A 12,500-nucleotide genomic window follows, 5' to 3' on the forward strand; every position below is an offset into this window, starting at 1 on the left:
CTTTTACCTCTTTCTTCCTACTTTCTTTTCCTCTTTCCTTCCTTCCCACACTTTACTTCTCCCTTCCTCCTTTCTTTCCCTCCTTTCCTTCCTTCCTCCCTTCCTTTTACCTCCCCTCACTTCTTCCTTCATTCCCTCCTCTCTCCCTAGCTTCTTCTTCCATCCTTCTTTCCTTTCTTTCACCTTACCTTCAACCCTTCCTTCCTTCCTTCCATCCTCTCTCCCTACTTTTTACATCTCTCTTCCTCCTTTCCTTCCTCCATCCCTCCCTCCTTCCCTTCCTTCTTTCCCATTCACTCCCTCCTTCCTCTATTATTTCTTTCCCTCCTTTCTTTCATCCTTTCTCTCATTCCTTCCTTCCTTCCTATCCTCCTTACTTCACTCACCTCTTCCTTCCCGAATTTCTCATCTCTCTCTCTCTCTCTCTCTTCCTCCCAAGCACTCGTTGCTATCAACACACATTTTATCACCTACCACCACTACCACTACTACTACTACTACCACTACCACCACCACAACTACTATTACTACCACAACCACTATCACCACCACTATTGCCACTAATACCACCACCACCACTACCACTACTACTACTACTACCACCACAACTACTATTACTACCACAACCATTACTGCCACTAATACCACCACCACCACTACCACTACTACTACCACCACCACCACAACTACTTTTACTACCACAACCACTACCATCACCACTATTGCCACCACCACCACCACTACTACCACTACCACTCCTACCATTATCACTACTGTCACTACCACCACTATCACGACGGTATGATTAACACTACCACAACTACCACCACAACCAGTACTACCACCATCGCTACCACAACCACCACTATCGCACCTACCATCACCACGACCAATATGGCGACTACCACTATCAGCACCATCACTACCAACATTATCATAACTATCAGAGCAACAAACATTTTCAACTACCATCATCGCTACCACAATCATCAAACTACCACTACCACATTCATCTTAGTCTACCACCACAATTACCACAACCATCCACCACAACTACCACCACAATTACCACAACTACCATCACAATTACCACAATCATCCACCACAACTACCACCATCGCTACCATAATCAAACTACCACCATCACATGCATCTTAGTCCTCCACCACAATTACCACAACCATCCACCAAAACTACCACCATCACTACCACAATCACCCATCTAACCACCATCACAACTACCACCATCGCTACCACAATCACCCACCTAACCACCATCACAACTACCACCATCACTACCACAATCATCCATCTAACCACCATCACAACTACCACGATCACTACCATAATCATCCATCTAACCACCATCACAACTACCATCACCACAATCATCCACCTAACTACCATCACAACTACCACCATCACTACCACAATCATTCATGTACCATCACAACTACCACCATCGCTACCACAATCACCCATCTAACCACTATCACAACTACCACCATCACTAGCACAATCATCCAACTACCATCACAACTACCACCATCACTACCACAATCATCCATCTAACCACCATCACAACTACCACCATCGCTACCACAATCATCCATCTAACTAACATCACAACTACCACCATCACTACCACAATCATCCACCTACCACCATCGCCATAAATATCTGTCTACTATCATTCACGGCGCCACCAACCACAATCACTACCACAATTACCACCATCGCTACCATCAACAACCATTCAAAGGGCCACTACCAACATTTTGAAAGAGACGATAGCACAGGATAATGGGCGTGTGTGTGTGTGTGTGTGTGTGTGTGTGTGTGTGTGTGTGTGTGTGTGTGTGTGTGTGTGTACCACTGTCCCACCCCTTTCTCTGCTCTATTTAATATATGCTCTCTCATTTTTCTGATTCTCACACACACACACACACACACACACATTCAGCTCCATTAACCCTCCCTCTCTCTCTCTCTCTCTCATTTCTCTCTTGAATCTACACATCCTCATTTCCCTTTCTTCTCACTTTCATTTTCTCTCTCTACCTCTCTCTCTCTGTTCTTTCTCAATTCACCTTCTCTTACACTCGCATTACTTTCTCATCCTCTCTTATTTATCTCTGTGTTCCATCCTCTCTCTCTCTCTCTCTCTCTCTCTCTCTCTCATACTTCTATCTTTTCTATCCTCAACTTCCTCGACTTCGCTCTCATCCTCAGTAATTTATCCCCATTATCATCTCTCTCTCTCTCTCTCTCTCTCTCTCTCAGTTCAATCTTTTCTATCCTCTCTCTCTCTCTCTCTCTCTTAGTTCTATCTTTTCTATCCTCTCTCTCTCTCACTCCATTCTCCCTCAAGACCCGCCCCCTCCCCTTTTGTTTACATTTTGGCTGCCTCTGATTGGTCCTCCCCAGGCTGAGGTTTGAGATGCCCCGCGCTGATTGGCTGGCCCTGAGACAAGCCCCGCCCACTCACTCTACGGGGGCCTCGCTGATTGGGTGAAGGGGGGCGTTGGCCACGCCCCCTCCCTCTGGTGGGTGATGTGCGATGATTTAGAGAGAGAGAGAGAGAGAGAGAGAGAGAGAGAGACTACATATAAACAGGTGACAGATGAATGTAGTGAGATAGGTAGGTAGGTAGGTAGGTAGGTAGGTAGAGAGAGAGAGAGAGAGAGAGAGAGAGAGAGAGAGAGAGAGAGAGAGAGAGAGTGCAAGGAAAGGATGACCAGACTGAAACATGTTCGTGATAAGCTAGACTCCAGTAAGATTAGAGAGAGAGAGAGAGAGAGAGAGAGAGAGAGAGAGAGAGAGAGAGAGAGAGAATACATATATGAGAATCAATGTAATATGTAGATATATAAACTGAGAGAGAGAGAGAGAGAGAGAGAGAGAGAGAGAGAGAGAGAGAGAGAGAGAGAGAGAACAGACAGACAGACAGAGACACAGAGAATCAGTGTAACATATATAAATTAAGAGAGAGAGAGAGAGAGAGAGAGAGAGAGAGAGAGAGAGAGAGAGAGAGAGCATCATGACTCAACCACTTCTTTCCTAATACCTACAAACTCATACCAGACACGCCTCCACCACAACTACCAACATTTCTACCACAACTACCAACACTACCACCACCACTACCACCACAGCCTATCAACTTTAAATAGTACTATGCAAAAGAACTACCACAATCACCAACCACAACTACCACCAAAACCATCTACCAACATTTGCACCACAACTACCACTATCGCCTACCAGCAATGACCAACACTACCAACGCAAGTACCACAACTACCACCACCTCCAGCCACAACTACCACCATCACCAACTACAACTACCACCAACCTACACACGTGCCACCACCATCACCACCTACCACAACTACCACCATCGCCAACCACTGCTACCACCACAACCAACCACCACCTCCTACAAAAATCGCAGCAACCAACAACTACCATTACCACCACATCTACATCAACCACAATCCCTACCAACTACCACAACTTTCTTAACTACCACTACCAACACAACAACAACTACCTCACCCATCTGTTATAACTACCAAAACTACAAACACATCTTATCACAACTACCACCATCACTACCACCATCCCTACCACAACTACTATTACCATTCCTATCACAACTATTACTACCACAACTACAGTTACTACGTCTACTAATATATTACTACTACTACTACTACTACCACTACTACTACTACCACTGCTACTACTACCACCATCACCTTTCAACAACTATTTCTTATGCACTTGGTAACACACACACACACACACACACACACACACACACACTTTAAAACACATGCTGGATCTCACTCGATAAGATGACCCCACTACCACAACTACCACCATCACTACCACAACTACCACCATCACTACCACAACTACCACCATCACTACCACAACTACCACCATCACTATCATAAGTACCACCATCGCTACCACAACTACCACCATCACTACCACAACTACCACCATCGCTACCACAACTACCACCATCGCTGCCACAACTATTACCATCGCTACCACAACCACCACCATCACTACCACAACTACCACCATCGATACCACAACTACCACCATCGCTACCACAACTACCACCATCACTACCACAACTACCACCATCACTACCACAACTACCACCATCACTACCACCACATCCTCATACCACACATTTCTACCACATTCCATCACATCTCTACTATGCCTACCAACATTCCAATCACAACTACCAACATTCCTACCACAACTACCAACATCGTGGGAGCCAAATAGTACTTACCGACTTGAGTCTTGCATCATCATCATCATCACCATCATCACTATCATTATCATCATCATCATCACCATCATCACTATCATTATCATCACCATCATCGTCATCATCACCAACATTATCATCACCATCATCGTCATCATCATTATCATCATCATTATCATCACCATCATCATCGTCATTATCATCATCATCATCTAATAATAATAATAATAATAATAATAATAAATTACAGGATAGTGCCATAGTTACATAATCAGTGTTACAAGGATGTCCTAGGATTACCATATTACTCGTTACTCATTACTCAACGTAACAGAAGCGTTACCATTACAAAGAAGAGTGCCTGCGTTACTCCTCTTGCCGGTAATCCCAGTAGGTATGGCGTTACGGGAATGGTTACTTATTCGTTACCAATTGTTACTTCTTCGTTACCAAAAGTTACTGTTACTCACCCATACTGTCCAGGTAACACCGCCGCTGGGTATCTCATGCTGGCCAATGGGATGCCTGTAACAAGAGAGAGAGACGTTACTAACACCACTTAACACCATACTAACACCACCACTAACACCACGTAACACACACACCATATAACACCACGGAACACACCATACTAACACCACGTAATACACCATACTAACACCACGTAACACACACACCATACTAACACCACGTAACACACACACCATACTAACACCACGTAACACACCATACTAACACCACGTAACACACCATACTAACACCACGTAACACACACACCATACTAACACCAAGTAACACACCATATTAACATCACGTAACACACCATACTAACACCACGTAACACACACACCATACTAACAACACGTAACACACCATACTAACACCACGTAACACACACACCATACTAACAACACGTAACACACACACCATACTAACACCACGTCACACATACACCATATAACACCACGTAACACACACACACACACCATATAACACCACGTAACACACACACCATACTAACACCACGTAACACGATACTAACACCACCACTAACACCACGTAACATACACCATACACACATCACGTAACACACACACCATATAACACCACGTAACACGATACTAACACCACCACTAACACCACGTAACATACACCATACACACATCACGTAACACACACACCATACTAACACCACGTAACACGATACTAACACCACCACTAACACCACGTAACATACACCATACATACATCACGTAACACACACACCATATAACACCACGTAATACACCATACTAACATCACGTAACACACACACACACACACACACACACACCATACAAACACCACGTAACACAAGGCTAACACACTAGCACCACTACCACCATCAATAACATGGCAACGTTACTAACACAACTAATAATAAAAATACCTATACTCTTTTCACTCTAACTTGGCATACAATAATCTCTCTATACTGAATTCTCAAATGTATGAAGGTTTTAGCACTGTATCACATACAAAATACGATACAGGACAGGAGGCAGTGCTGAGGAAGTGCTATGAGGAAGTGCTATGAAGTGCTATGGAGGAAGTGCTATGTAGAAAGTCCTATGAAGTGCTATGAGGAAGTGCTATGGAGAAAGTGCTATGAAGTGCTATGAGGAAGTGCTGTAAGGAAGTGCTATGAGGAAGTGCTATGAAGGAAGTGCTATAGAGGAAGTGCTATGAAGGAAGTGCTATGAAGGAAGTGCTATGGAGAGAACCAGAGCCGTAGTATTGTCTTTGAGAGAAAAAAGCTAAATAGGGTACTACAGGTCTGTCCGGCCGACCAGACCCGTCAACCACAGGAAAGCGACTAGTTCCGTGGGGCCGACTTAAAGGTACAGCACAGTGCATACGCCGTGTAGGGATCCGGTGTCCCCAGGGTCGCACCAGGGCCCTTCCCACGGCGAGGAGAGGGGAAATATGGGGAGGTTTGGCTACTGGGTGGACGCCGCAGCTACTTCGCCACCACGTGTAGGCTCCTCAGCGCCACGGCATCGTAGTGAAAGGGCTAAAATTCACCCAACCAGTTCCAGTATATGAGAGAGGGTGTGTGTGAATTAGGAGTAGGGCAGTGAAATGGAGGGGGACAGGGTGACGTGGAGGCGATTTCTTTGTGAACATCCCGTATAAGGGATTAAGGCGTCTGGCAATAGATAGATAGATAGTTCCAGTTCCTACCGTCACCACCACACTCAGTCGCCTCCCTCAACAACCATCACTGGACTCTTATCAATATTTTATTTTATACCACAGCGCTCACAAGCATCCATACAATAATAATAATAATAATAATAATAATAATAATAATAATAATAATAACAATAACTACTACTACTACTACTAATAATAATAATAATAATAATAATAACACCGTAATAACAATAATAATAATAATAACAATAATAATAGCAATAATGATAATAATAGTAATAATGATAATAATAATAATAATGACAGCAATAATAATAGTAATAGTAATAATAATAATAATAATAATAATAATAATAATAATACTGTCAACCAGCCTGAAAGGGTTATGCACAATTGGGAATAATTATAAGGCGATTTTAGCTAATTATGGGAGAGAGAGAGAGAGAGAGAGAGAGAGAGAGAGAGAGAGAGAGAGAGAGAGAGAGAGAGAGAGAGAGAGAGAGAGAGAGAGAGCACTTGGCACAAACAACCAACATTCTCTGCGCACAAACCACTGTTGGCACAAGATGATGGGACGGTGATGGCACTGGAGAGGTGTTGGCAGAGGGTGTGTGTTGGCAGTCATGCTGGCAGTAATAAAGAATGATAGTATAAATGTTGGTAGTAATGTTGGTAGTAAGAGTAGTTGAGATGTGTTAGTAGTAGCGTTGGCAGTGGTGTTGGTAATAAAGGTAATGAAGATGTTGATAATATAAATGTTGGTAGTGATGTTGGCAGTATGAGTAGTTGAGATGTGTTGGTAGTAATGTTGGCAGTAGTGTTGGTAATAAAGGTAATGAAGAGTGTTAGTTTAATGTTGGTAGATGTTGGCAGTGGTGGTAGTTGAGATGTGATGTTGTCAGTATGCTATAATCTCTTTAATTTGGCTAAGAGAGAGAGAGAGAGAGAGAGAGAGAGAGAGAGAGAGAGAGAGAGAGAGAGAGAGAGAGAGAGCTGGTATTATCCGGTTTAAGGTACAGAATGTTGGCAGCCTAAGTGTTGGCAGATTGACAACACCACCTGGAATATCTATGTCACGTTTAAAATTATACCAATATACCACTTGAGGCTTTCTGGTGTTGGCACTGGTATTGTTGGCAGTGGCGGTTGGTAGTGGTATACCTGGTGTTGTCACTGAAGGTACCTCTGATGGTGTCACTCCTGGTATTGTTGGTGGTGGTGTCACTGGTATATCTGGTGTTGTCACTGGTATATCTGGTGTTGTTACTGGTATATCTGGTGTTGTTACTGGTATATCTGGTGTTGTCACTGGTATATCTGGTGTTGTCACTGGTATATCTGGTGTTGTTACTAGTATATCTGGTGTTGTTACTGGTATATCTGGTGTTGTCACTGGCATATCTGGTGTTGTTACTGGTATATCTGGTGTTGTCACTGGTATATCTGGTGTTGTTACTGGTATATCTGGTGTTGTTACTGGTATATCTGGTGTTGTCACTGGTATATCTGGTGTTGTCACTGGTATATCTGGTGTTGTCACTGGTATATCTGGTGTTGTTACTGGTATATCTGGTGTTGTCACTGGTATATCTGGTGTTGTCACTGGTATATCTGATGTTGTCACTGGTATATCTGGTGTTGTTGGTATATCTGGTGTTGTTGGTATATCTGGTGTTGTCACTGGTATATCTGGTGCTGTCACTGGTATATCTGGTGTTGTCACTGGTATATCTGGTGTTGTCACTGGTATATCTGGTGTTGTCACTGGTATATCTGGTGTTGTCACTGGTATATCTGGTGTTGTTACTGGTATATCTGGTGTTGTCACTGGTATATCTGGTGTTGTCACTGGTATATCTGGTGTTGTTACTGGTATATCTGGTGTTGTCACTGGTATATCTGGTGTTGTCACTGGTATATCTGGTGTTGTTACTGGTATATCTGGTGTTGTCACTGGTATATCTGGTGTTGTCACTGGTATATCTGGTGTTGTCACTGGTATATCTGGTGTTGTCACTGGTATATCTGGTGTTGTCACTGGTATATCTGGTGTTGTTACTGGTATATCTGGTGTTGTCACTGGTATATCTGGTGTTGTCACTGGTATATCTGGTGTTGTTACTGGTATATCTGGTGTTGTCACTGGTATATCTGGTGTTGTCTGGTATATCTGGTGTTGTCACTGGTATATCTGGTGTTGTCACTGGTATATCTGGTGTTGTCACTGGCATATCTGGTGTTGTCACTGGTATATCTGGTGTTGTCACTGGTATATCTGATGTTGTCACTGGTATATCTGGTGTTGTCTGGTATATCTTGTGTTCGTATCGTTATAAAGGCTCCAACTTGAGTACATGCATCGGCCTTGGTCACCTAATGGCGGCTCTCCACGCTGCTCGATCTCTGGCAGCATTCCTATTCAGTCCCTTATCCCTGAGGTCACACTGCATACCTCGTTCCAGGTCTTATTCGGTCAGCCTCTCAAAATGCCCAAACCATCTCAATCTACCCCTCCTCACCACAACACCAATACACTCCAGTCCCATCCTTCTCCCCAAACCACCTCAATCTACCCCTCCTCACCACAACACCAATACACTCCAGTCCCATCCTTCTCCCCAAACCACCTCAATCTACCCCTCCTCATCACAACACCAATACACTCCAGTCCCATCCTTCCTCCCCAACTACCCCAATCTACCCCTCCTCACCACAACACCAATACACTCCACTCCCATCCTTCCTCCCAAACCACCCCAATCTACCCCTCCTCATCACAACACCAATACACTCCAGTCCCATCCTTCCTCCCAAACCACCTCAATCTACCCCTCCTCATCACAACACCAATACACTCCAGTCCCATCCTTCCTCCCCAACTACCCCAATCTACCCCTCCTCACCACAACACCAATACACTCCACTCCCATCCTTCCTCCCCAACTACCCCAATCTACCCCTCCTCATCACAACACCAATACACTCCAGTCCCATCCTTCCTCCCAAACCACCTCAATCTACCCCTCCTCATCACAACACCAATACACTCCACTCCCATCCTTCCTCCCCAACTACCCCAATCTACCCCTCCTCATCACAACACCAATACACTCCAGTCCCATCCTTCCTCCCAAACCATCCCAATCTACCCCTCCTCATCACAACATCAATACACTCCAGTCCCATCCTTCCTCCCAAACCATCTTAATCTACCCCTCCTCATCACAACACCAATACACTCCAGTCCCATCCTTCCTCCCAAACCACCTTAATCTACCCCTCCTCATCACAACACCAATACACTCCAGTCCCATCCTTCCTCCCAAACCATCTTAATCTACTCCTCCTCATCACAACACCAATACACTCCAGTCCCATCCTTCCTCCCAAACCACCTCAATCTACTCCTCCTCATCACAACACCAATACACTCCAGTCCCATCCTTCCTCCCAAACCACCTCAATCTACCCCTCCTCATCACAACACCAATACACTCCAGTCCCATCCTGCCTCCCAAACCACCTCAATCTACCTCCTCCTCATCACAACACCAATACATTCCAGTCCCATCCTTCCTCCGAAACCACCTCAATCTACTCCTCTTCATCACAACACCAATACACTCCAGTCCCATCCTTCCTCCCAAACCATCTCAATCTACCCCTCCTCATCACAACACCAATACACTCCAGTCCCATCCTTCCTCTTAACTCTTCCAACGTAAACCTAGCCCTCTCAGGCCTCGCATTCAAGGACGCACTACACATCCACCTAATCATTGCCATTTCTGTACGTTTGAGCCTGTGAATATCCTCTTCCTTTACTCCCCAGGTCTCACCACCATACACTCTTACCTACACCCACCCGACACCCACCTATACCCTCCCAAACCCACCTACACCGACCTACACCCACCCCACACCCACCTACACTTTTAACACATGCTGCATACAAAGTTCCCCTAACACAGAGAGTCAACAGATCCCGGTGTTATAAAAAGTGTTGTCACTGGTATATCTGGTGTTGTCACTGGTATATCTGGTGTTGTCACTGGTATATCTGGTGTTGTTACTGGTATATCTGGTGTTGTCACTGGTACTCCTGCTGCTGTTAATGATGTTGGTAATGGTGTTGTTAGTGGTGCTTGTGTTATCAGTCGTGTTGTCAATGGTATATAAAGTGTTGTCAGTGGTATTAAGGATGGCATTAAGGGTGTTGTCAGTGGTGCTGGCAGTGGTATATAAAATGTTGTAAGTGATATTATGGATGGCATTAAGGGTGTTGTCAGTGCTGGTGTTGGCAGTGGTGTTGTCACTGGTATGTAAAGTGTTGTCAATGGCGGGTGACTACGTATATTATCAGCTGATAGTGGAGATAACTCACTCACCCACCCTTATTTTTACTCTCTCTCTCTCTCTCTCTCTCTCTCTGTCTGTCTGCCTGTCTGTCTGTCTGTCTGTCTGTCTCTCTCTCTCTCTCTCTCTCCCACCGAGACCACGTGCCACGAACTACCACCCGCGGAGGAGGAGGAGGAGGAGGAGGAAGAGAAGGAGGAGGAGGAGGAGGAGGAGGAGGAAGAGAAGGAGGAGGAGGAGGAGGAGGAGGAGGAGGAGGAGGAGGAGAGAGAGAGAGAGAGAGAGAGAGAGAGAGAGAGAGGAATGAGACAGACAGGAGGAGAATGAATGAGATGGACGGGAAGAGAGAGAGAGAGAGAGAGAGAGAGAGAGAGAGAGATAGTACAAGGGAGGGGTGTAACACTATCCCAAAAGACATAACATGATCACCCAGGGAGGCACACCTTCCTACACCCACTACACCCATCTCCACCCTCACTACACCCACCCACACCCACCTACATCCACCCACACTGATCCACACCCACCTACACCCACCCACACTGACCCACACCCACTTTCACTTCCTCTACACCCACCCACACCCGCCTACTCTTACCCACACCCACCTACACCCACCCACACCCATCTACACCCACCCACACCCACCTACACTTTCTCTACACCCACCCACATCCACCCATCCACACCCACCCACACTCACCTACACCCACCCACACCCACCTACATCCACCCATACCGACCCACACCCACCTACACCCACCCACACTGACCCACACCCACTTACACTTCTTCTACACCCACCCACACCCGCCTACTCTTACTTACACCCACCCACACCCACCACATCAAAAATTTCTAACACAACCTTGCCAAATGACCTTCACCTTTGATCTTTCGTTGTTTTCTTTTCCCTTTTCCTTGCCTGACCCTCAACCCTTCCATCAAGTTTCGTCTAAATCGGATAAAAAATTGTCCAAGTTTGATCACGCCTTGTGACCTCTGACCTAACGTACTTTAAAATTACAGGTCCCTTGCCTGATCCTCAACCTGCCCACCTAGTTTGGTTGAACTTGTATACATAAACTTCTCATCTGTCCTATACCAGTTTCATACCACCCACACCAGCTACACCCACACTACCCACACCATACCAGCTACACCCACACCACACCAGCTACACCCACACCACACCACCCACACCATAGCAGCTACACCCACACCACACCACACCACCTACACCAGCCACACCCACACCACACCACCTACACCAGCCACACCCACACCACACCACCTACACCAGCCACACCCACACCACACCACCTACACCAGCCACACCCACACCACACCACCTACACCAGCCACACCCACACCACACCACCTACACCAGCCGCACCCACACCACACCACCTACACCAGCCACACCCACACCACACCACCTACACCAGTCACACCCACACCACACCACCTACACCAGCCACACCCACACCACACCACCTACACCTGGTATATTTGGCAAGGCGTCTCGTTCTTCACTAAAACCCATCAGTGTCTCAATTTTTCTCTCTCTAGCCTCCAAGACTTAAGTATTTATTATTATTATTATTATTATTATTATTACTACTACTACTACTACCGTACAACTGCTACT

The 12,500-nt window shown here is 45.5% G+C and overlaps 1 protein-coding gene across 2 annotated transcripts in view; it reads right to left on the reverse strand.

Moving 5' to 3' along the window:
* The window catches only part of LOC145415912 (RNA-binding protein 38-like), a 75,632-nt gene that overhangs the window by 13,861 nt on the left and 49,271 nt on the right, over positions 1–12,500 (reverse strand). For both annotated transcript variants that reach the window (XM_080285027.1, XM_080285026.1), the window contains exon 3: positions 4,768–4,822. In XM_080285027.1, coding sequence (XP_080141153.1) covers positions 4,768–4,822 — 55 coding nt within the window. The remainder of the gene's footprint in view (positions 1–4,767; positions 4,823–12,500) is intronic.

This window comes from Coenobita brevimanus, chromosome 104, assembly GCF_032717465.1.
Source record: "Coenobita brevimanus isolate Jiangsu-jjx chromosome 104, ASM3271746v2, whole genome shotgun sequence".
In the NCBI taxonomy this organism is placed as follows: domain Eukaryota; kingdom Metazoa; phylum Arthropoda; class Malacostraca; order Decapoda; family Coenobitidae; genus Coenobita; species Coenobita brevimanus.